We start from the raw sequence: 27,066 nt of genomic DNA, 5'->3' as shown, positions 1-27,066 counted from the left end.
CTCCAGTCCCCTGATCATCTTGATGGCCCTGCACTCTCTCCAGCAGTTCTCTGTCCCTCTTGAGCTGAGGACCCCAGAACTGGACACAGGACTCCAGAGGAGGCCTCACCAGGGCAGAGTAGAGGGGGAGAAGAACCTCCCTTGACCTGCTGGCCACACTCTTCTTGATGCATGCCAGGATGCCATTGGCCTTCTTGGCCACGAGGGCACATTGCTGGCCCATATTTTGCTTATTATCAATCAGGACTCCCAGGTCTCTCTCTGCAGAGCTGCTCTTCAGCAGTTCCACCCCCAGCCTGTACTGGTGCATGGGGTTGTTCCTTCCCAGATGCAGGACTCTGCACTTGTCCTTGTTGAACCTCATGAGGTTCCTCTCTGCCCAACTCTCAAGCCGGTCGAGATCCCGCTGAATGGCGGCACAGACTTCTGGGGAATCAGCCAGTCCTCCCAGTTTGGTGACATTCAGCTCAGCTGTCGTGGCCATTTTACTTCAGTTGGGGCTGGAGGAAGAGACATTCTCTGGTTGTAGATTTGAGATTACAAGCATAGAAGCAAAGAAAACTTCATTCCAATGTGTTGTGTTTTTGTAAGGATCTGGAAAGCATATATACCACATGCCAAGGGAAGGAGAGGATTGTGTGCATAACCAATCTCAAGAGCAAAGAGTAAACCTGAGGGCATGTCAGGTAGGATAAATGATCCGCCTGGCCTAGGATCATGTTTTTCCTGAGATGGTTTTTTTTTTGTTCCTGCAGTTCTATGAAGAAAACCTTTTTCAGGAGTATGAATATTTGCATCGTGCAGAACAGGAGCAGTGGGTTAAACTAACTCACAATGATGGAATTTACTCTGTGGAGAAGACAGGACATGAGCAAAATCTCTTGTACAGAATATCTCAAATGCATGTTGCAAGTGTATTAGATTATTTATATATAGCTACTTCTTCACATACATGGACTGATTGCACAGCATGTGCTCACGGAGAGTGATGAATCCAAAACTAGTGGAAAGAGTCCACCATAATATCAAGCTCAGTTTGGATTTCTGTAACTGGACAATAGGAACTTACTGATACAGTTTCCTAACTGGATAACAGAATATGGAAGGCAAAGTTGGAAGTTTTTAAAAATGTGGCAAAAATGAAAACTGATTAAATGTCTTGAACAGTTTGTAAATTGAAGTTCAGCTTGAAAAACACAGACAAAAAAAGAAATGATGACTGCAGAGCAAGGGCATAAGAGAAAGGTCTTTTACTGCTAAATCACTCAACAAAAAGTGGCAAGGTACAATTTGCAGCTCAAATTAAGAGACTCCTGAGAACTGTAGGAAAGTGATTACTTACAAGGTCAATTTACAAGTCTAAAGTATAAATTATAATGTCAAACTCCAAAGTATGACATAGTCTAAGCAATGGGGATAAATAGCGGGAAGAAGCATTGTGAACCTTTCGTTGGCATCTGGAGGATCACTTTTTCAGGTCAGAGATTTAATTCAATCTTTTTAGAGACTGGACTAGAGGCTGGTAAACTACACTGTTAGGAAGAAAGAAAACAGTAATTTTGGTATCAAGAAAAATGTGCGCAGCTAGCCAATTAGTTCATTTGTGTACTTTAAGTTCTCTGTGGAAGAGGAAGGCAATGTGATCTTTGTGATCAACCTTTAACCTCAGGAAGAGTTAATCAGACAGACTGCTCCAGCACAAACGTTCTGAAAGCCACTGGTGCTCAGGCTGGCAAGAAATTGCTGGCAAGGGAACTTGAAGTTAGTGCTGTCAGGCTTTCTAGATATCAGATATTCCCATTTGGTCAGATGAAGAAGACATAAGACCATGGAAACCTGGACTATGTTGGCAGAATCATAGTGGGGAATTGCAGGTTTGGGATATCTAATCTTCTAACAATCCATTGGCTTGCCAGTAAACATGTTCTGACAATGAAGTAAGAACTCAAAAATCCCATTCCATGGCAATTCCCAGTGAAGTGGGAGGCCAGGCTACTGAAACCTTTGTTCTGCAGACTTCATGCTGCTGAGCCTCAAAGAAGCTGAGCATCTTTGGACTTCTGGAGCCTCACATTTCTGGCTGCTGTTATTGTGCTACATGGGCCGAAGCATCTGAAGTCTAGGAACTCACTGCTTTGTTGGGTTGCCTAGGAGCCCAGCTGGTAACCAGGGAGGGAACTAGGCAGGTTGTTTTTTTGCTGTAATGCTGCCTGGTTTCATCAAAATCAAATAATGTCTCTCGGGTATTTCAATCTTGATGAGTTGTCAGTCTGATAGAACACCATCCTTCCTGGGAATTTTCAGCCAACTCTTCACAGAGTAATCTGTTTCCAAGACACTAGCTCATAACCTTAGCATGAATATAAATATTTCATGGTGAAGTACAGGAAACGTATCTCCCATTTATAATTGGATGCAAATTTCCTTTCATACATAGACATCCTGGAGTATTCTGGTATAGAGCTTTCAAGGCTATAGCTGATCTGTGGTATAGATTTGAAGGAGTATTGGAGTAGGAATAGATTTATACTCTGACAAATATTTGGGTATATATGGGTAGGGCTGATAGGAGGGTACATTTGAGGACAGAAAGGAAATCTGTGGTAGATAGTTACATGTGAATAAGTATTATATTTTACATTTCCTGGTATATTTTGGGTCCTAATTATTTACATCACTATAAGCATGTGAATGGTTGCTCAATTTTAATTTTTAAACAATATTTTTAGCAAATAGTAATGGGACTAGAGTGAAGAAAAGCATAAGCCTGAAACTACTATATATCTCATTTCCATTTTTTGAGAGATAAATGTAAAGCAGTCTCAGCAAATTATTTTTTTGGTTGTTTTTAAACTGCTGCTTTAAATAAAAGTAATTTCCTTATTTAATACTGCATCTTCAGTAATTATTAGTCTTTATTAACAGACATGGATTGCTTTACTATGTTATGAAACAATTGGAATTTTGGAGGAAAAAAAATATGTATCTTCATCTTGGAAAAAGCAATGATTGTCTACCTTATCAAAATCAACAGATTTTTTTCTGTCACTGATAAAAAGCACAGAAGAATGCTATGTGATCTGAACAGCAACTGCCTACCCTAAGTCTGCTGGAAGTTAGATTTGAAAGGACTTTAAGTCTTGTATATTTGATTTCTGGATTTTCTCTTGCATAAATCTTGTCCCTAAAACCTAAAGTCAAAGACTGATTTTATGCACTCACTATCTAGCTAATGACAGGAAATCCTAACCCAAAGGTAAAGGGTTTGTATTGTCATTTATCTTTTCAATCTGAAAGGCAAGCTTCAGAAAAGCCATGGAAAATAATAATTTTAAATTATTTAAACTATAACTATAACCTCTGATGTTTGGCATGACATGAAATCCAGCAGCCTTCCAGTTGAATGCCAACTGGAAGATACAGTTGTGCATACCCAATAAAGCCCAAAGAACAGATGAACTAACAGCCGTGTAGACTGACAATGGCATCAATAATAAAATTTATCAAGTTTTTTTCTGGACTACTGGATGGACAGGAGAAATAAATAAGACACCTTCAGCTTCCCAACTGACTGCTTACCGATAGCCAGCAGCATCTGTAGAGTGAGCCCCATAGGCCCGGCAGACACTGCGCAATTCGGTTCTGTCATTCATCTCATTATTTTTGTGAGGACACGGAGGGAAGTGATGAGACGTCTACTCCCTGTCCTGTCCTCTGCTGGCAACACTATAAAGATGACACTCATCACTGTGTCTAATTGTCATTCCTCTGTATTTCTGTATCCTGCTGATGTTCTGGCTGCAGTTATGTGTTTGGCTATATTTTTGTTTGAAGTAAAGCATACAAAAAACAAATCTACAGAATCTTTGAGTCCTGAGATTTTCCAAATAGAATTGTCGCCTAAAGACCACTTTAACGTGTTGAATTTGGAACATGGTGTTGACGCTGAATATCCATTTGCTCATAGTTGACCTCAAGATCAACTGCTCCCCTTGCTAGCACGTAGTATTTGGAAATGTCTGCTGTCTCTGCCAGGCTGCCATACTGGCTGTGCTAGCACCCTGGGTCATTTTTTGAAATTCATGTTGTTGAAAGGTACTTTAATACACAACATAATTTCAGTGGAAGATGTCGTAAAATTTGAAAATCACATCTCAGCATCCTGTTTGATATCATAGCATTCTTTTCACTAGAAGATGCTGTAATTTTTTCATTATTTTTCATAGCATTCTTACATACTTAAGCACACTTGTGATTTATAAAAATGTTTTTATTCAGCTGCAGTCTTCTTTTTGCGTCAACAACTTTGGTTGCAGCCCAGTGCTGTCCTAATATTGATTAACAACACATAACTAAGTCTCGCTGATGTAATTTTGGAATTGTGTCCTTTCACAACTGATAATTGCAGAGCTATAATTTTCTCATTTATCTTTGCAAGAGAAGAAATGCTTACTCTGGTTAGATGATTGACTTCTACCTGAAAGTTTTGTTTGATCTCCATTGTAAAAATGTTTTCTGCAGTTTTTATCTCTATTCAAAGAGCTGAGTTAATGCAGCTTTCCTAATCTTAAAAGAACCCACAAGCTTTTCAAACCTGAATTTGACAGTTGAGCAAGAGGAAGGTGTACTTCAAATAGATTTATTTTCTTAAAAGTACATAACATAGAAATTGTACAGTAAATTGATAATCTAGGAAGCACACAATAACAAAGAGCACAAATTTCTGAAACTTGGGAGAAGTAGGAAAATGTAAATGAATACATTCTTTTTCAGTGCTTTCCCAACCTTCTTTCTTTGCCAGCTACCATATGAACTGACTTTAATATAACTCTTCTAGAAGTGCCATTGTAAGAAAAGTTTGAATGACTAGATTTTAAATGTATACTTTCAGACTTTAAAAATATATATAATCTGCTTTACTGCTTTAGTTTCTTGGGTCTTTTTTATACAATTACTTTTACTTTTTCTCAAATGGTTATAGTAGTTTAAGCAGATTTTTTCTTCATTCACTAAGTCATTTTTGTGATAAAGACACACACTGAGAAAGGGTTCTTTTCTTAGTTTTGTTGTTACAGGAATATATATTGAAGCTATTTTGGTCACCTTAATTATACATTTCCAAATGTTACATTTCAAAGTTTTATTTCCATTTCAAATTTCCAGACTTACTCGATATTTTACAGTTTTTCATTCTCTGATTTTTAACTCCTAAAGTTATCTCTTAGAATATAACAGAGTATTTACCAATGCAAATATATCTCACCTGGGCAGTGTAACCACAGCAGCAGTGGTCTTGACGATTTGCAAGATCTGGAGAAGCTTGTGCCAGAAGCTTTCAGATAACTTGCACTGCGTGGAGGGTTTTGGAATGCCTTTATAGCTTACATGCCCAAATTCACTCCATTTATTGTCAGAGCCAGGTTTTAGACTGATATTTAAGTGAGATATCTGTAAGGTGCTTGGCATCTAGGCTCTCCATAGTCAGTGAGGAGGTGGTCAGTGCAACCAGTGGAGTCTAGAAAACACTTTTATTGTCTAGTCACTTGAATAGGTTGTAAGATTGCATGGAGGAAACTTTGCCTAAATGCAAACATCTCTTGCTCTTCAAGACTACCAAGGAAGTCAGAGATCTCTGTACAGAGCTGGCAACTGTGATCTGCAGAAGCACTGCCCACTCTGCAGTGGCAGGTAAAGGGCAGGTGGGATATTTTTGGGCACTAAATGCCTGTATGTGAATTGGCTGCATTGACATATTGACTCTGTCATGGAACGTAATGGGAACTCAGGTGCCAAGTTCCCACATGGAGATACCCCTAGTAACATGCAATAGAACAAGAGGAAATGGCCTTAAGTTGGGCCAGGAGAGGTTCAGGCTGGATATGAGGAGGAATTTCTTTACTGAAAGACAGGCTGCCCAGATGGGTTGTTGAATCTCCTTCTCTGAGGACATTCAAAACCCACTTGGATGCGTTCCTGTGTGACCTACTCTAGGTGGTCCTGCTCTGGCAGGGGGGTTGGACTAGATGATCTTTTGAGGTCCCTTCCAACCCTTAATATTCTGTTATTCTGTGAAAGGGATGTCAGACATTTGAACAGTCTGCCCAGGGAGGTGCTGGAGTCATTGTCCCTGGAGGTGTTTAAGAGACAGGTGGATGTTGCACTTAGGGAAATGGTCTAGTGGTTGACAGGGCTGGGACAAAGGCTGGACTCGGTGATCTTAAAGGTCTCTTCCAGCTGAAATGTTTCTATGATTCTATGTGGTATCATGACCTCAGATTTTCTCCCACATCTGTACGTGACCAAATCCTAGTTTGATTATTGGATATGATGTATGAGTCTTTCTCTTCAACCTCAATCTGTCTTTTATTTTTTTAAACTAAAGTTCATTCCTTGAGTGAATTCTCCTACAGCCTCATCAAGTGTCACCAAGAGGTTTGCAACTGGACCACTAATGTGTAGTATAGAGGAAAGTGAAAGCAATCTGTATTAGTCTTAGGGGAGCTTCTCTTGTCTTCAACACTGAGAATTTGATTATGTGTATCCCAAGATTGATTAGGAGATGCTGCTGTTTTTGATGTGTACAAATGTAAGTGTTGCTTAGGTATTTATTTCTTTCTCTTTCAGTTATTGTAATGGATGTATGTTAGATCCAGACTGTGGTCTCTGCTACAAATTGAATAAATCAAGTGTTATTGAGTCCTCATGCATTCCTGTTGATAAGGATTCTACAATGAAAGCAGCTTGGGGCAGGTATGTCACTTTTCAAGATTTTTCTGATCTTATCCTCTGCCAGTGGTGTATTTTATGTGACTGAAAATGCTTTTGCTTTTACATAAAATGTTCCTCTTAGGATGTTCTGGAAGAAGAAAATAACTTGGCATTGTCAAAAATGAGCAATTACATTCTAAGAGGTGTTCTAAATAAAAGCCTTGACCCTGATGTTTGCAGTCAGGTCAGTGTATTCTGCCACTTACAAAGTATGGCAAAACTACAGTAGTAGTTATGAAAGTTACTTTTCCCTGGTGTCTTCATTCAAAATGATATCATCCCTAGGTATACACTTAAAGCCCTCTGAATTAATTTTCTTGTTAAATGTTTTTTTTTAAGCCACACTTCTAACATTGGCCTACCAAAGAAACCAAGTTTCTCAGATGAATAATCAAAAATTATTGAAAACCTGTAAAGTTCAAATTGGCAAAAGCATGTTTTGTGGCTTCAGATTTCTGTGTTCCTGTGCTTAAAAGCAGTCTCATGTCATACATTGCACTTGGCATGTAAAGATGTGTGCATTCATAGAAAAATCTCAGTGCAACTGCAAAATACATTCTTAAGCAGCACTAAGATTCCCTGTGAAGTCACAGCAGTCTTCAAGTTGTCTGAATTATTGACTGTTCTTAAGGAGTAGTGGCTTCATGAGTTGGAACAACATCCTGAAAAGGCTTTATCAGTAATAAGTATTAGGGCTTGGATTAGAGGTTAGAATGGTTCAGTGCCCCAAGGGAATTCTATAATTATTGCTGATAAAACCTCCTCACCATAATTCATCTGTGACAGCCACGTACCACAAAGATAGTTGGGAAATACACAAAAGTTTGTGTGCTTTGGGCTTTTTGGGGTTTGGTTTGGTTTTTTTTAAACTTTCATGTATATTTCTTGGAGGTTAAAACCAAGTGCCTTAGTGGCAGTGAGTCATATTGGACAGAGACTGGAAGGTACGAAAATAATCTACTAATTGTAGAATCACTAATTTAAAATCACTCTGGAATTGCCCTCTCTATGATTTCAGTACTATTAGAATGTTACACTGTCGTGGTTTAATCCCAGCCAGCAACCAAGCACCATAGAGGTGCTTGCTCACTTCCTTCTCTGCCTCCAGCAGGATGGGGGGAAGAGAGTTGTAAGGGTGGAAGTGAGAAAAAATCTGACCTAAAATAAGAACAACTAATAACTTAATTAAAAAAATAATAATAATCCCAAACTATTATTATTTTTAAATTAAATAACAAGAGAGAAATTAAACCCAAGAAAGAGCAGGTGATACAAATTAGAACAATTGCTCCCCACCAACCAACCAATGCCCAGACAATCCCCAAGCAGCAGCAGCCCCCAGCCAACCTTCCCCCAGCTTTACATGCTGAGCACAATGCTCTATGGTGTGGGATATCCCTTGAGTCAGTTGGAGTCAGCTGTCCCAGCTGTACCCCCTCCCAGCAACTTGTGCAGCTCCAGCTCATTCACTGGTAGGGCAGGGTGAGGAGCAGAAAAAGACCTGATCCCGTTGCAAGCATTGCTCAACAGTAAGATGTTGCTGAGTTATCAGCACACTTTCCAGCACAAATCCAAACTACAGCCCCATCCTACCTACTACAAAGAATATTAACTCTATCCCAGGTGAAACCAACACAGTTGCCTAGTAGCTCTTTCCAGATGCAGAAGAGGGTAGCTTGTATTCTTTGTAATCCTAATTTAAAAGCAATGTAATGATTTTTGTGGCTATTAGTGTTTATAGTGATAAATAACTGTGAAATTATGGTTACTACTTGTTCTGTAACTGTCTTCAGTGGTGCAGTATACAACATACCTTGTGTATTACCTAATATCCTGATGCACTCTGCACTTGGACTCTCATACTTGTAAGGTAACAGATCTGTGTATTCCAAATCAACGTTTGTTTCATATATACTGTAGTTTTAAGTCACATGTCTGTAGTTGGCAAAATCATGCTAACACATAAATGGAAACACAGATCTGTTACAAGTAGTTGATAGGTAAAATTAAACTATTTATTATACAGTGATGTTATATAACATAGTAAATGTGGGCATCAATAATCTGTTTATATTCATTATTCACTCTCATCTAGCACTTGTTGCTGTACAGTCTAGTGAAGCAAATTAGATAGAGAAAAAAAGAAATATTTCCTTTCCTTATTCAAAATATTTCCATGTTGTAAAGTCTGTGATATTCCATATCATAAGGACCCTGGTCAAAATCTTTCAAGAGAAAATGAAGCCATTTTAAATTTGTTATGTTGGTAGCCACTAGAGTGAAAGTCCTGCCTTAAGGCAGAAAACTGTACTGGTTTTTCTGCGTACTGATCCAGAGGGAAAACCCATAGATTTTGTGTTCCAAGAGTTCACATTCATGTACCCCTTCAGCTTTCCTTCCTCAAATCCTGAGTCTGCTTTACAGCAAAATTGGTCCCATAAAGCCATAGGTTTTCCTCTGCAAGTGAGAAGATAGCTGCAGCAAGAACAGCATAATTACATCCCCAGTTGCGTCTCATAGCATCAGGAGTTGTCTGTCTCTTTTTGGCAACACAGGGAGAAAAAGTACTTAAGACAAGCTCACAGCTGTCGTGAAACACCAGAATCACAGATCTTAAGGGTTGGAAGGGACCTCCAAAGATCATCTAGTCCAACCTCTCTGCCAGACCACCTAGAGTAGGTCACACAGGAACTCATCCAGGTGGATTTTGAGTGTCTCCACTCCACAACCCATCTGGGCAGCCTGTTCTAGTGCTCCTTCACCCTCACGGTGAAGAAATTTTGCCTTGTGTATCTTTGGAACCTCTTACATGAAGAAATTACATCTATTCTCTTTCTTGAAATTGCATCTGTTTCACTAAGTTGTTTTGTCATAGACTGGATGTACAGTAGGAATTATATTTAAAATGCATGACATTTTTATGATCAAAACTTGATGTAACAATTTGAAAGAGGATTTTGTGATTTGTGGGCATCTGATAACCATAATTATCACATGCAACCTCTTTGTAACTCCTGTATATTCTGGTAGCTTCATGCCATCCAGCATTGGATTAAAATCTCCAGAGATGCACTGGCCTTATATGACCAATTTATTCTGCCATTCATTTTGCTCAGGAGAGCAGGAAGACCTAAAGTATTCGTGTGGGATTCATTGGGCATCAATTTGCCTGCATGTTAGCAAAGCAGCAGCTCTGACTACTTTCCCTGATGCAAGAAGTTCACAGAAATGGCTTCTGCTGGGCTCAGACTGACGGTGCCATGCAGAGTGTGTTGCTGCTGCTGTGATCACATTTTGTTTATGATTTTCCTGCTGGGAAGCTGGGAGCTTCAGCCATGGAGAGGTGCCTACAGTCACATCACACGTTGTGTGTGCAGCCAGACAGTCTGCAGCCATCTTAGCCCCAATGGTCCTGACGTTTGCTCAGGGGCTTCTCTGTTTCTCATGTGTAACCTACCAGTAAGGTGTGAGGTGCTTTGAGGCACCAACAGAGAAAGCCTTGACATATTTTTTTCAAGCTCTCTGCAGCCGTGCAAGCTGACAAAGAAAACCCTCCTGTTTATAGATTTATAGATTTGCACTGTACTTCACAGTTGATCCCAAGGCACTTTGATAACACTGGCATAACAAGCAGTGTTTTGACTGTTATCATAAAATACTGTACTGTATTTTTATTTGCAAGAAGTTTCCCCAGTGCCAGCCTGGTGTGCTAAACACTGCCTCTGTGTTTATTGTTGATCATATTTATTCAGTTACAGTATGTTCTGAATTGAGAGAGCAGAGATTTCAGTCTCCTGTGACTGCCAGCAAGGTTGTTTATGTTGCTGTGGTTGTCATAGAAACCTGGGGAGACAATTAGAGTGTCCAAATGTTTTTGAAGAAGAAATATAGCATTTTGGTTCTTTTGAATATAGGGAACTCTCTGTCCAGCAGTGACCCTGGAGGTGGAAGACCACATAAGAATAAATCTGACCAAGTCCAAGTCAGGACTTGAAGCAGCATAGGTAGTGCACAACAGGTACACTCGTAAGATCATAAATGTAAGACGAAGAATGGAGATTTTAAATAATTATTTCTTTAATCTGTTATGTAAGCCTGCCTCTGGTATTGGGATAACAAGAGAGGACCATCTTGCCCATAACACCAGCACAGTTACGTAGTTTGCTGCCCTTGGTGTTATTGAACCAGTTAACATGCACACCTTGCTGCCTCCAGCTCTGCCCAGATAGATACAAAGGATAGCTTCAAGACAGTGAGCAAAAATATTCTTTAATTTTTCACTTTGTAATAAAAGATGAAAAGCTATGTCTTCTCTCACAGCATGGTCTGAGAGTTCTTGTGTTCAGACTCCATTCCCCAAGATTTAAAGAAGTTTTGCACTTAGTAGTGGCACAGAAATGCTTGCAGTTCTGCTCTTTTCATGAACATCAAATTATAAAATCCCCTCGAAGTTGATAAAAAGCATTATCTCACTTTTACAGATGAGGATGCTATGAGAAAGTTCCACTGTGAAGCTCAGGTGGCATCACAGAGGTCACAGCCAGAGTCTATCTACCAGACAGGACTGAATGTGGAGGTGATTGCTTTCAGTTCTGTGCTTTCAGAGCACAAACTGAAATCTAGTTCTTCCCCACAGTTGCTATTACTCCCACAGTACTCTCAGAAACCTTGAAACTTCTTTCTGTCTAATTGCAGTAACCCTAAAGGCCAGCCAGGAATACTCTAGAAGTAACTTTAAATTGCATTAATATTACATTAATATTTCATCTTACAGATGAAAGAATAACCACACAAGGAAAGGAGTTACTGGTAGTACCTTGACATGATGTTAACCTTGACACAAGAATGTTGTCAACTCTGCAGCAGTCCCCCAGCTGTGAGCTAAAATGCTCTCATGAGTGACTCCAAGCAACTCTCTCTCCACTCTGGAGAGAAAGATATTGATTTTATACAGTAAACAATTATGAAGAAATAATAACATTGTCTGCAGATCAGAGGCAAGCCTAGAAGCCATCCTGTCAACAAAATTAGCTGGCAGGTCTCCACAGTCCCCAAAGGAGGATGATTGGGAACACAAATCTGTAAAGGGAGAGGAGCTGGGTGATTTGCTTTCTTGAACCATTTTTATTAACTTTGTTAGGGGCGCGTCTCCCTGCCATGGGAGTTTAATGCTTCATAGAGAATCCTGCTTTCATCAGTAGAAAGCAACGTTCCTCACTCATTCAGTGCAAAGGCAAGTGCAAGAGCAGCTCTGCATTTGGGAAGCTCTTCGTTTTCCTCTCTCTGATGCTCTTCTGAGCTCCTTTCTTCCACATAAAATTAGGAGTGTGTTTGCAGAGGCTCAGTAATGCTCTTATGTATCACTGTGTGCCTACTGCTCATATTCCTCAGTTTGCTGAGGAGTGTAACTGTACCTGAAAAACCTGTTCTGGGGAAAATTTGGTTTAAATTACCTGGACAATCTGAGGGAAAGGGTCAGGCAGTCATACTCTGGTTCCCAGCCTCAGGAGAGTTTCTACCACAAGAATGTGCTTAACAACCTTGGCATTTGCGCCTGGACGCTAACTAGATTCCAGTGGTTAAAAAAAAAAGAGGAGTTCATTAGCTGGATTCTCAGACAATAGCCTGGTTTATATCCAACGGGGGACATGTCAATGTTTATCACAGCCTCGGGAGTATTCAGGGGAGCTTTACATTCATATAGTGCTGCCTGTTGTCTAATGCATAGCAGATGAGACTGATCAAAATGATTAGAATACTACTTCTTTGTAGCAACATTAGATTTTTCTAGAAAAGTCATATTCCTTCTGCTGCTTGTAAATAAAGACAGACGTAAATAAGCTCATTACACTTGTTTTGCTAGTCACTGTCTTATAAAGATGCTTTTCAGATGTGACAAGTACATTTGTAAAAGTTGCAGTGACTGCTTTACTAATGCCAAAAATATGTATATGTGTGTGTTCACACATTTAAACACTGAGGATCTATTTTCGGTATGTCATGGCAAATGGGTATACAGACCTTTCCTGTTACCACAGAAAGGCTAGCACCAGAGCAGCCATCCAGAAATGAAGTACGCCTCTGTCTGCAGGTAAACATTGCTTGTTTTGTTGTGCACAAAATATTGGTAGATTATTTTGTTTCTGAAACGATGATTTAAAATCTTTTTACAAGGGCCCACATTGAAAAGTGCTGCTCAATTCAGCAGCCATTAGAGGAGAAACTAGTTTGTCTCTTACTAAGTCTTCAGATCAATAGATGAAGATTGCACACAGGGTTGTGGTTCTCACATTTGCAAAGTAGAAAGGTATCAGAGTGAGTAAGTGATTCAGGAATGTAGCAAGATTTATAGACTATTTAGATCTGCGTGTACATTGGCAGCACTCAGAAAAGCTGTAATTATAACCAGTAGCCTTAGAAAAGTATCTTTCTGTACAACATGCAGGATGTTTAGTAAATTGCAATATTCGTGACTTCAGTAGGAACTGGAATGTAGAATCCTTCCTCTCCTCTCTGGGGTCATTTAAGAAAGAAAACCAAAATATGTGGAGTTTCAAATAGAGTTAAATTCTGATTATCTTCACCATTGCCAGTAAACATGGAAACCTGGTGTAGCTGAGTGACAGGACAAAATGCTCTTTGTCCTATTCTATTAGGTGTGTGTCTTCAGCATAGTAATATCTAATGTACATTACTGAGATGTGCAAAAATAGAAACAAAAAGGAGATCTGAAACTGGTCACAGTCTTTGTCAGCCTAAACTCTAAGGCATAAGGTCTTTTCTGGGAGGAGGATATTAGTGTAATCATAGAATGGTAGGGATTGGAAGGGACCCTTAGAGATCATCTAGTCCAACCCCCCTGCAGAAGCAGGTTCACCTAGATCAGGTCACATAGGAAAATCACACACAGCCTAATGGTTGCGTGTACTGGTGTCATTCTGGAGAGCTAGGGAGGTGGAAGAGGAACTTCAGAAATCTTGTATGCATTTTTTATTGCCATCTCTGCTAACTGGTAAGAACAAATAGGGAGACTAGAAAGATAAAGTAATGCGGAATATTGTGTCCTCAATAGTAGATAAAGCTTGTGTTATTGGTGATATAGGAGTAGGGAGCAAAATAAATATCATTTTAATGTCCTGATCCTTTCAGCCACTCTTCCTGTTTGAACCTTTAAATTCATTTAAAAGGAAATTGTTTCATGGTGGGCCTGATAACCTTAATAAGATCTTTTAAGCTTTTAAAAATATGGTAAAACCTATATATGTGCTTAAATAATTTAGAGTGGAATTTTGTTGTAACTTCAGCAGAAGATTCAGTCTCTTTCTTTTTAGTGTTCATGAGTGGGAATATTTTTTTTATTATTTTGTTTTTAACTGAATCTAATGTGTGAGCAATTAAGGTCCTTTGTATATTGTATATGCATTTTAGATCTAAAATAATGAGCAGAGACACGTGATAATCTAAACTGAAACTATTTACATTCCTTTAGGGTAATTACTTAGGAATTACTATTAATAGCTCTAACTCATTATATGTACTCAACCAGTGGCAAATTCTGGATGCTTGAAAGGAAGGACAAAATATACTTCTAGTCAGGCTTGTGTGAAGTGAATATATTCTGGCTGTGGAAACATTTAGTTTATATGCCGAAGACAAAATGTATTTGTTGGAGACCCCAGCACAAAATAGAATTTTAAAGCAGGACTATTTAGTTTGAAACATTCTTTCTACATTTATTCTCTCTCTGTTCATTTGTATTGCACTTTGCTACTGAGCACTGCTTCCAGATCTTAGGCTAAGTTACTATTTCAAAGGCATTCTGGTAGAGAATGATGAAGAGACAGATACAGACAGCTATTTGGGTTACTTACTATAACGACTGCTTCAGATGCTATAACGCTGAGGTAACTGGAATAGAAGAGCACAAGTAGCCCTTGAGCTAAAACATTCCTAAATGCTGGTTTGTGTGAGGAAAAAAATGTGTTATTTAAATGGAAAAATGTTTCAGTCAGTGCTCTTCACTTAAAAGCTGTACAAAGAAGATGCTGTGGTGCTTAAAATTTGGATTTACATCCTGTTGAAGGAGCAAGCTTTCTGCTCATTGCAGTCTCATTCTCTGGTCAGCTGAGACAAGACTAGAGCGAAAATAGCTGTTTCCCATCTGAAAAGCATCTTTGTTTCTAGTTGACAAAGGAGATAGATAGGAAAATTAAGGGGGGAAAATGCCAGTGTGTATGAGAGTGCTGTCAGTCTGTTGTCAGTGTGCTGAAGTTAGTGGATAATTCCTACAGCTTTTCTCTGTCTCTTTTATGAAATGTACATTGGAGAAGAGAGTCATTTGTTGCCCACAGGAGCCTGTTGATAATTAGCTTCTTCAACTGCACATCATTTTAGGGATGGGTTGAAGGACATCCATGCCTTACTAGGGGAATTCTTCCAGGGAGTTGTCACAGCAGGAGCAGAGCACGGCCCCAGTGTGTTCCCTTGCTGCAGGAACCAGAGAGAGGGGCAGCAGAGGATGCTTCAGCAGGGAGCATGAGTGTGCAGGGAGCTATTGCTGGGAGAGACATGGGGATTTTCCCTTCTGCCTTGGAGACAAAGCAAAAGAAACCCACTTGTATTTGGGAGCGTGCATAGGATTTTTTTCTGACAGAGAAATATTTCTATTAATTGTTTTTCACGTGTATTCAGTTATTGACTTGGATTTAAATCAAAATCCACGGTGGAAATTGTCTCAGCAGATTCCTTTAGGTTTTCTGCACTCCTAAATGTATTAACTAAATGGGCATTTTCTCTGTTTTGTGGGCAGACAATATTTTTGAAGGATGCATATGATTGGTATTTTTATTGATAAAGAACATTTGGGGTCAAACTCTGTACAGCAGCTTGTACCTTTACCAGCATTTCTAATCCAAATCTTACACACCTTTATTCCATAGTAAGTAATTCTTCAGTAATCACATCATCTGATAGAGTAAAATTGTGATATCATCCCTTCCTAGAAGGGTGAAGTTTTTAGAGTATTTTTTCTTTTTGAGGGAAAATAAATTAACACATTTCTGCATTACAACTGTTGAATAATTCAGTATGTTTGATGAGTTTAATTCACAGAAATTATTGTATGTGCTCTCTGCATGTGTTGTTCATTTCTGTGAGAATCGAGGCAGTAACATCAATCCCGCACTGGCACAAGATGAGCTGGAGTTACTGATTCATTTCATTTAAAGTTGTGACCTCACTTCAGCTCAGCTGGTTCCTGCTGGTAGCTAGGAAATGGGCAGTCTGTTAGATGGCAGGTCTCACTTCTAAACAGCATCACTTTGGGCATCTCTTCTTGCTTGTAGGATGTATAGACTTTTTTCCCTGTAGCTTTCCACAGCTGTCATAACAGCTTTGCGTAGATGATAATGAGAGACTAGTTTGTGGTTCTTCATGATTGTGTGGTTCTTCAGACCTGTGATTCAGATAATGTATGTTCCCATTTAGCATATTTTCTTGGCAAAATAACATTTAAAAGCACTTATTTATGTAAAGTTCTTTTTAGTTGAGAGAGACCATAGAAAATAGATGATTACTTTGATTTCTGCTGAGTTCTTCTACTGCCAGATCACACAATTTTGAGTTGCGTGTAACAATGAAGACTTTGGTATGAAATTTTTATAAAGATCACAAACTATAGATAGTATAACCACTTACAGTTTTTGTGTTTTCCTTAGATTTGACACAGATATTGCACCTGCATGCACAGATCAAAGCAGAGCAACGCTCTACGTTAAGTGCTCATTCTCATGAATCAGGGATGAAATAATTCTCTTGTTAGAAGTGGTCTTAAAGTATTATTTAAATCTCCTTGGGGCTTCATTTTCACGTATGACATTAATGATTTCCATTGAATGTTAAGGCTGGCAGTGGAGAAATCGTTCTTCGGACAGCTCTGTTGGTTGATTTATTTCAGAGCCTCCCCAGTACAGCATGTGTGGGCAGGGGTGCAGTGTTTCCTTCCCCCTCTGAAGCACCGGTTTCTCTGAGCTTTATAGGGCGGAGCTATTGCCACCTGCTGGAATCAGGGAAAAGCTCCTTTGAAAAATACCCTTCTGTCATTCAAAGTGATGAACACAAGATCTCAAATTTTTATTCTGGATAGATTCCAGCTGTAATGGCAGAAAGACAGTTTAAAATGTAATATTTGTGTCTATTACAGAAATTGAATGCAACAGTTCAGTACTTCAGAGGGAAAGTTACGTTGGCCAAAAGTTTGTTAATAGAACTATTAAAATGTAAGTTTTCTATATGTGTCAATAACTAGAAATTAAACAGAGCAGGGGAACACTAAGAAAGATATGCTAATACATATAATATTGATCTGTATTATAAATTTGCTGTCCTTATGGGTTTTTTGTCTTGGGTTCAACAAAAATTCAGAAAATGATATTTATCTTCCCATACTTTCCTTTTGGTTTCAGTGGAAATTTTTGGTACTTTGTTCTCCCTTCACTTCCTATTGAGCTTTGTGGTTAATTGTGATTTTAAGGTTTTAACAGCTCTATGGAAAATCATTTCCATGCAGCAATGGTTTGGCAGACTCTGTAAGGTGCGGAGACTGCTGTGTGCTATAACCAGTAAATGAACTAGTTTTAAAATCCCAGCAGCAAGCCTGCAGCAGCAGACCCTGAGCTGGGCTGCCTGCCGGGCGCTCAGCTTGCAGGACAGGCAGCCTTTCAGAGGCTTCAGGACTGGAACATGGCAAACAAGTTATTAAGATGATGAATTGGATCAGTAATGATCACGATTCAGTGCTACATCTGGTAACTTGTTATGATTGTGTCAGCATGTTGCGTCTGTGTTTTGAGACTTGGATTTGGGTGGGATTTGCTTTGTTTTTCTAAATTGAACTATCAAATCTCACTATTCTCTACTAACTTCATAAACCAAGTTTATGAATGTATTATGAATGTATGCAAATGTATATTTTACAATACCTTGGTACATCTAAAACTTTGGAGTAATTAAAAGCAATCCTTTTTTTTTAATGTTTCTTTATTGTTTTCTGCTGTGTTCAGAAGCATTCAGAAAATCAAGACTGTAACACTGAAATAGAACTTCATTTTATCCAGTGAATACTTCTTCTAAGTTACCTTCATATTGAGTTACAACAGCCACCTAGCTTTCTTTGTCTTTGGCCTTTTTTGACCATGGGGTTAGAATTACTTTTGGTAATTGTAACTCCAGTGATGCATTTGAGATGCTGATGACATTCCTTTGACAATACTAGTGATACATAGTGACTAGAACAAGCATCAATGAAGGTTGCTTGTAACTGTGAGTAAGAATAAGAAATCTGGATAGAGTTTGTTTTGCTCAACTTCAGATGTCTAACATTTTGGCCTTGAGCTGTCTTTAGTTTATTGACTCATGGAGTAAAAGATGCAGTTCTTTGTTGTTCCTTATTTGCAGCCGGTCTTTGCCTGTGTTTTTTAGGATAGACTTAGTCACATCAGCCCAGCAATTCTTGCATGCTGTTCTGCTGATACTACTTCAATTAATATTAAAATACTAATACTTGTTCTTATTGAGCCCTACGCTCAGCCCTTTCCACCAGTGTTCATAGAGGCAATTTGTCTTAACATACTGTAGGAAAGAGTTGTCTCCTGGGAGGATTCATGCTTCTACAGTGAATAGGCAGATGGCTGCTTTTTCTGTTGCAATCAAATGAACTTTAGAAATGCTAATTATTAAGCAAATTAAATGTAAAATCAGGTGAAAAATAAGATCAAACATTAGGTAGAGATTTATTTAATGATAAACTTGCATGAAATTCTGAAATGTTGCACTAGGCATCATAATCTTCAGGCCATTTTGTTTCAGTAATTTAATTATTAAGTATTCATGCTGCAAGGAGATACAGTCAAAAAACATGAATGCTTTTAGATCTGGAAACAGAATCTACAGATTATTTAATTTGATTACCACAGTTCTGTCAGTGATTTGGTTGGAGCCTGGTGCTCCATCAATAAGCTCTCAAACATCTCAGCGCAGGGATGACCCAGAACTTGCACGCAAAAACATTGGGAGCAGTAGAAATGCTCCAATCCAGAGAAAGACCAGGAGTGCTGAGGTAAGGAGCAGGGTTTGCATACAACTAAAATGTTTAATATACTAGTCTGTCACAGATGCTAAATGCCAATCTGTCGTTAACAAAAATTACCCGAGTCCTATATTTATGAGCATTTTTGTCCTGAAAGTACTGGACCAAATCTATCTGGTTTTCATTGCGAAGCATCATGCAGCACAGGTTAGGTCCATGAGTCCCTCGGGATGACCTTCAAATGAGCACTTACCACAGATCCCTCAAAGGTTTGTCTCTCCAAGAAATGGACAAATCATTGATGAGCAGTCCTTCCTTTCAAGAGAAATAATCTGGCACAGCAATGACTAGATGAAGGCATGGGTATGTCTGCGTGCTCATTGGTGAAGCTAGTTGTTCCAAAAGGGAACTATTTCTGTGCAACCAAACTACTCTAAACAAACTTTAAAGCATATTTAGGGGTCACAGGTGGTCCATGAGTCTTTCTCAACTCCAGTGTCTACCAGGAGGGAAATAATAGCTCATTCTGTTTCCAGAATGCCTCTATGCTACCTTTTTGCTGGTTGTCATGCAGACATAGCTTTGTTTTCGTGGTGTTTAAGATTTAGGAAACGGCATCTGTTTCACAAACAACTAAATATTCCCAGATGCCATTTCTTGCAAGGGCTTGCCTGTAGCATTTAACCAATTAAAATGTTTCTGTATGAGAATTAGAATCAAACTAAATATTTTTCTGTCTCTTACTGGATCTTGCTTTTTGTGAGGATTAGCCTAGACATCTGTAAATGCAGCACTGGGATCTAGGAGGGTTCATGACGTGTTGATGGCACTCTACTGCAGCCCACCTCTGTGTTTAAAAAGGGATTGGAGTTCTCATGCATATCAGTAGTTGGGAAGCTGCAAGAAATGGTAAAATCTGTCAAAACAAAAGAACAAAACACCAAAAAGGAACAAAAGAAAAAATATTTAGGATTAGTAAAGTTAAACAAAATTTCATGATGAACCAGCAGGCGTAACCTCTTGTAGATGCACAGGGTACACCTGTCACTGAAAAGCAACAAACCCAAGGTTTATATACATGCTAAGAATATTTCAGTAAGGACTGTCTGATACTTCAGTGCTCGTGAAACCTTGTGTGGTTATTTTTATGGTTTTGAGATCAGGATTTGTATTCTCCAAATGAAAAAGCAGGAAAAATTACTGACAGTCTTGGTCTTTAAATGTATTCTTCTGTCTTCTCATCAAAACAGCAGATGTGAGCTTTACTTCTCCTTTAATGTTACCTGCTGTCACTTTAACCTTGTATGACATACACTTCCAGTGAAGCTTTCTCCAGTGTTTTTCAGAAATATTTTCTGCAACTAAGTAGCAACATATCAAGCTAATAAGTGAGTCATACTTTGAGAAAAGCTTTTCAGAATATATATTTTAAAAAACTCTGTCTTTACAAAAACCATCTTTGAACTATTTGCTAAGGTTTTTTATATGATAAATATGGTAAATGTTTTACCCTATATATAGATATATAAAAATTAATAAATATCTATATTTACCATATATATGATAATTTTTTTTATATCTGTTTGATTCTGCATCTTAGAATCATCACTCACTGCTGTCAGTACCGCTGAACTTTACATTTCCAAACCTTAAAATAGTACATATACATAATAAGCCCATTCTTCTCATAGCTTCCTAACTTGAGAATACTGCATCTCATTTTTACAGCTATGATTTCAACCTGTGAACCCCTTCCCTGGCTGTTAACCAACTCATCTTCTACCTGTTGTTTGTTGAGTATAGTCTTAGACTTTGATATAAATAGACCTAGAATGTTAGGGTTGGAAGGGACCTTTAGAGATCATCTAGTCCAACCCCCTGCTAGATCAAGTTGCATAGGAATGTGTTCTGTGCACTCAATTTCTTCAGTAATAAATTTAGTTATTTGAGGGTTTTATTTCAGTTACTTTCTTTAAATATGTTAATATTATAAATAATCCCTTTTCAGAAAACAGTGTTTTTTAAACAAAAACAAACAAAAAACTTTATTACCTTTCTTTTGTCTCTTTATTTCTCTGTTGAAAATTGGAGCAATTTTTAAGTTTTTCACTAAAAAAAGAGGAATAAATAGGCCATATTCCTTCTTTTTTCTTCCTCAACTAAACAGCTAATATTGTACCTAAAACTGTCCAATGTTAAAAAGAAACACAAAATACCACATTTTGAAACTGTGACCTATTGTCTAATGATTAGTCAAAATGATTGTGAGTAGGAACGCGTGAAGGACGGTGATATTTAGCTAAGATGCTTATGCTCAAAACTAATTAAGATTTTGCATTTTGATCAGGTTTTACTTTGAATCCTGCCCATTAAAATTCGGTAGGTATGACTGCTAGTTAAGTGAACAAATTATTATTTTTCATAGTTGTGTGACCTCTCAGAAATTTATGCATTACTAATATAATATTTGAGTGTTTTATTATTTGGTCATGATTATGAAATCACACAACTTAATTATTGCTAGTTAATTTTAATTTGTACTGGGGTAAACCAAGTGTGTCCAGTCACGATCAGAATTAGGGCTAGGATAGGACACTCTGTAGAGCACAGAGTCTTCAGATGATTTCTGACACTTCTATTACTATCTAATACTTCAAAAGAGTAAGAAACGCTTGGGAAGAAAAAGAAGTCAATCTGTGTACAGTGTGATTAAAGGAATTGTATGTCCTATAACAAAAACCAGGAGCTTATTTCTGCTCCCAGGTTTTTAGTGTGCTGTAGCTGAGACTGGTGTAGACTGTGAAATCTCACATGGTTGGGCTTTAACACTAGATATGAGCATTATTCTGCCTTTTCCTGGTTTGAGTTTATTTCTTAAGGTGAGTGTGAAAGATGATGAGAGAAGCTTGTCAGACAGTCGTCTGGTAGTAGCAGAAATTTGTCTCTCTCTTTTCCTGGTAGATATGATGAAAAATGAAGCTTGACACATGTGGTGTGACAGCAGAATAGAAAACCAGTCAATGGTCTGGAAGTGGCCAAAGGACTTGGAAGGCAAGCAGCATGGCTTGTAGGCAACCAGCACAAGATAAAAGAAGTCTAATGCAGCAGCAAACTTTGAGAGGACAGGATTAGGATATAGCTATATGAAGGAGAACCTTCAGTCCAGAAACAGATATGAAACTGGGGATTAGAGTTATCATACAAAAGCTGCTTGCTCAGACTCACAGCTAATCAATGTTGTAACTGGGCACTGACAGAAAACTGAACTTCTTCATGTAGTAAGAGACACGGAAACTGTGTTGTCCACCCTTCAGAATCCTCCAATGTGTGGTTACAAAGATATTGAAACATCCAGAATGGCAAACAGTTAAGAACCCATTTCACGGGATTTGTATTTGAGAACTGTCATAGGGAACAATGGCTTCTACCAGTTGCTTTAGTAGTCTGTTGCCCAGTCTATTCAGATTTAACAACAGCTTTAGCTCTCTAATTAATGGGCAAACTCAGATGCAGTTGCAAATCTGAAATTTCCAGTTTGGGAAAGTACAGGTATTTGAATTCAAACTCTCTAAAGATTTTTAGCTAAATAGATAATTATGTAAAAACAAAAGTTATATTCATCTATGATCGGGAGTCCAGGAACTGAGGTAAATCAGAACAGCATAGTAAATCGCATGCAGGTATGCATTGTGACATGACTGAGAATTACAGAATCATAGAATCATTCAGATTGGAAAAGACTTTTAAGATCATCGAGTCCATCTGTTAACCCAGCACTGCCATGTCAGCACTGAATCATGTTTCTAAGCACCACATCTGTATCTTTTGAATACTTGCAGGAACCACTCAAACACTTTCCTGAGCAGCCTGTTCTAGTGCTTGGCAACCCTTTCAAGTGAAGAAATATTTCCTAGTATCCAATCTAAACCTCTTCTGGTGTGACTTGAGGCAATTTCCTCTCATCCAGTCACTTGTTTCTTGGGAGAAGTGACCGACCTCACCTCACTACAACCTCCTTTTGGGTAGTTGCAGAGAGTGATCATGTCTCCCTTCAGCTTCCTTTTCTCTAGACTGAACACCCCTAGTTCCCTCAGCTGCTCCTTGTGAGACTTGTGCTCCAGACCCTTCACCAGCTTTGTTGCCCTTCTCTGGACACACTCCAGCACCTCAGTGTCCCTCTTGTAGTGAGGGGCCCAAAACTGAACACAGCACTTGAGGCACAGCCTCACCAGTGCCAAGTGCAGGAAAATTATCAGTTCCCTGGTCCTGCTGGCCACACTATTTCTGACACAAGCCAGGATGCCATTGGCCTTCTTGGGCACACTGTTGGCTCATGCTCAACCGGCTGTTAACCAACGTCCCCAGCTCCTTTTCCTCTGGGCAGCTTTCCAGCCACTCTGCCCCAAGCCTGTAGTGTCACATGGGGTTGTTGTGGCCCAAGTGCAGGACCTGGCACTGATGTAGATGTTGAACCTTATACAGTTAGTTTCAGCCCATTACTCCAGCCTGTCCAGGTCCCTCTGTAGAGTCTTCCTGCCCTCAGGCAGATCAAGACTCATGCCCAACTTGGTGTCATCTGCCAGCTTACAGAGGGTGCACTTGATCCCCTTGTCCAGATCATCAGTAAAGATATTAAATAGAACAGGCCCTAACACCAAGCCCTGGTGAATACCACTGGTGACTGGTCACCAACTGGATTTAGCTCCATTCACCACCACTCTCAGTGCCCAACCATCCAGCCATTTTTTTATCCAGTGAGAGTAGACCCATCCAAGCATGGCAGAAGGCAGTTAAGTCTTAGAAGTATTTCTATAAAGAAATTACTTCAGTAAGATCTTCTGCTTGGGTAAATGGAGTATTAAGTAAAGTTTTAATTTAATAGGGTGTATCAGCCATAGTGAAGTATTCCGTGTGATTGATTTGAGGGAGATTTTGGCAGTCTGTAGAGTCTCTGTTGCTTTTGTAAGAAACAAGACAAAAGCAGCATCAGAAGATAATGGTCAGTGAGGGAAAAGATGCTCCATATGATTAACTGACAGCTATTTCTATATGTTATGTGCTACCTCCAAGCAGATCTGTAAGAAATGCTGATTTCAATGTAAAACGTCCCTAGAATCTCAGTTCTTTAGCCTACAGCATTCAATAAAGAAGTCATCTCTAAACTCTTTGGCTCTGTAATGGACAAATTAACTGAGCTTCTAGGTTTGGTTTGAGTTTTTTTTAAAAAAAGTATCTTTCAGTTTCCCGGATGCAGAGTACAAAGTGCCAGTCATTCAGCTTGAGGAGAGAACAATTCTCACGTTGGCATACTAGGCTACTAGGCCACAGGTAGCTGCTGCTAAACTTACCTTGGCGTTGAGAGTGTTGCATAGAGAAAAGAACTGGCTTTTTATTTTAGGATTTTAAAAAATACTTTGGACATTGGCAATTACCATAGCTTTTATCCATTAAAGTGTCCTGGTTTCTGTTCTTTGTGCAGAATATCACCCAGAGCTCTATAGGTATAATGGAGAGATCCTATAGCAGGGAGTCTCAGCGTGGTAAAAACTGGTTTTCAGTCATCTGCTGAGGTGCAATTTGCTTTCTTGCTGTGAACTAAACTATTTTTCCAAGTTTTTGAAGTGCATGCTAATATTTTAAAAACTCTTTGCCAGTTACAGCAAAAAGCTTCAATGAATGTCCCAAAATGCTGCTGGTATTTTTATGTAATGAAGGTTAAGCAATGTCTAGCTGAATATCATGAAATTTTATGGGTGCATTTTTTCAAGGATGCATCTGTTTGTTCTTTTCTGGTTTTTTCAATTGCTGTCATCTGGTGTAAGAAGCTTCATCTGCATATTTTCAGCAACATCTGGTTCAGTGGATGAGTTATTTCTCCATGTGAACTACAAAGTCAAAGCAGTAGATGCAAACTTTTCCAGGGAGGCGTAGAGCTACAGTACATCTTCTCTGTGGCACAGAAGCCAGTAGCTAGGGGACTGAGAGAAAGCTTAGGAAATATTGATTCAGACATTACTTGGGTTTAAATTAATCTGTTCACTTTCAGAAAAAGAGTTATGCTTTGCTCTATACTTCAGGTAGAATCTTGCTCTGTGTGTGTATATAAAAATTAAGCACTGAAAAGAGCAGCAATTTTTCTTTAAATCAGAATATACTCCTTTATAGTCAAACAATACCTTACAGTTTCACTGGTTTCTTTGAGTTGTGCTCATGTAATTATTTTCAATGTATATAGGTGGATTAGAGGGACCATTGATATACAGGATAGAGTTCTCCTTAGTTACGTGTCTGACTACCGTGAAATTATTACACAGTTAATCTAGTACCTTGCCAAGTTCTGTCTGTTAAGTAATTTGAAGATAGTTGGGGTTCTGTTAAGACAACAGTATCTTCAGGGAAAAAAAGAAGGGCTCAAAGTTGTGAGAACTAACCCAAATGTCGAGGCCCAAATTCTTCTTTCACAGGATGAGTAATTTCTTGTGGATAAATAATCTTAGTTGTTCCCGAGCATCTTCCACAAAAAGCTTTCTCAGTCCAACCAGCATCTACTCTAAAATATGCCTGTTTTGATCCTGTCTTTTGCATGATGAGGCTTCAGGTGAAAAGGTGAGTTCATGAGTTTGACATAAATTGTTCAGTTGGATTGGCACGATACAGAAGTCAGCACTCTCACACAGGAGGCTTTCAAAATCTCTCTAAAGGACATTTTGAAAAACTTGATATATTTGTGTTACACTGGAGACTAAGTTGGTAAGTTGTAGATTATCATAATCTTGATAACCCAGACACAAAAGTCTGGCATAAGAGCAGTCCTTAAGTAGTTTTACTCCTGCTAGAAAAAAGAAATGGAGGATTAGTGACACTGTGTATTAGGTCTAAAATCTTTCTCTACCATCAGCACCTGATATTAAAATTTTATCTCGTAGCACAATGTGCAGTTTTGAAATATGCCTGTTCTAACAAGCATTTTAAGGAGATGTATGATCACATTAGTGCCTTTCTTCAGAAGTAATTTATTTCCTTAGCCTGATTTGATTTGAATTTTGACCTTTTAAGACTTTTGATCTAAATCCATTTAAGATGCTTCTGAAGGGCTTAAAAGACAATGAGAAGTCAGCAGCTTTCATATTAAAAATATATCAACTGTTCAGAATTAAACCTTTAATTCCCACAAAAGCCATATCTTTAGGGCTACACAGTCCTCACTCTAAAGCAAAGCAAAAATTAATGGAAATTTGAGAAGAAAAATCACAGTCTTGTGCTGTGCTCCTTGCCTCTGCTGTGTACTGCCTAGCCATTTCCCTATCTGTGCTTTTCAGTGTTGCGCTTGAGAATTATTCTACAGCCAAATTGGCTCAAGTATTAGTGAAATTTGGATTAGTTCTCAAGGAAATAGTCTTATCCTATTTCATCCTGTTGTTACAAGCAATAACATTTCAGACCACCCACCACAGCTCTTCTTCCCTTTCTTTTATGTGCTGCATAAAGGTAATTTAAGGAGATGGGGAGCAAAGCTTTAGATCTTCTGAACTACGGACAATATCTAATAAAGGGTGGATTCTGTGATTATGAAACCAGGTATATAAACCCCATAATTTAGAAATCTACTGCTGTTCCAATTTATTTCCAGTCAGTCGAATTGTTTGCAGCAGTTGTTGAAAGGTCAGATTTTCACTAATTAGAACAGATGTGCATCTCCAATTATCTGCAGAAAATAGATAAGGAAAGAAATGCACCATAAAGATTTTCAGTGTAGCACTATTGTGTTTTCACTGTGGCGGTCATTTCAGAGGAAATTGTGTGATGTGTCTTCACTGTTTCTACTGTGTGACTCTTACCCAGCGCATTGGTATTTGCAAACTCTGCGTCATTTCACTTGTGAGCCATTTACAGAGCATTTTCCTCTGTGCACTTCAGCTTGTGGAGCCATGGGTAGCTGCTCATCGACTTCCCATCATAGATGCTCCCTACATGCAGGACAGAATTTTACAGTGCATTACACAGTAATTATTAATATATTCATCAACAAAATAATAGAAATAACAGTATAGCAAATAGAATTAGCTTGGACAAATCCACAGCCCTGAAGGACTGGTATTTTTAAATGTATGAAGCACTGCAGGACACCAGCAAATGCAGTTATATTTGCTTTTACTCTGTGTACCATGCTGGTTTGCTACTGAAGGATAAGCAAAGGGCAGTTTGTTACTGCA

The 27,066-nt window shown here is 38.7% G+C and overlaps 1 protein-coding gene across 2 annotated transcripts in view; it reads left to right on the top strand.

Annotated features, from left to right (window-relative positions):
* SLC2A13 (solute carrier family 2 member 13) overlaps positions 1-27,066 on the top strand; it is a 152,953-nt gene that overhangs the window by 115,269 nt on the left and 10,618 nt on the right. For both annotated transcript variants that reach the window (XM_062018738.1, XM_062018728.1), the window contains exon 7: positions 6,625-6,750. In XM_062018738.1, the coding sequence (XP_061874722.1) occupies positions 6,625-6,750 (126 nt within the window). The remainder of the gene's footprint in view (positions 1-6,624; positions 6,751-27,066) is intronic.

This window comes from Colius striatus, chromosome 1, assembly GCF_028858725.1.
Source record: "Colius striatus isolate bColStr4 chromosome 1, bColStr4.1.hap1, whole genome shotgun sequence".
Lineage (NCBI taxonomy): Eukaryota > Metazoa > Chordata > Aves > Coliiformes > Coliidae > Colius > Colius striatus.
The sequence above is the reverse complement of the archived record's forward strand: the minus strand, read 5'-3'. Positions and strand labels throughout refer to the sequence as shown.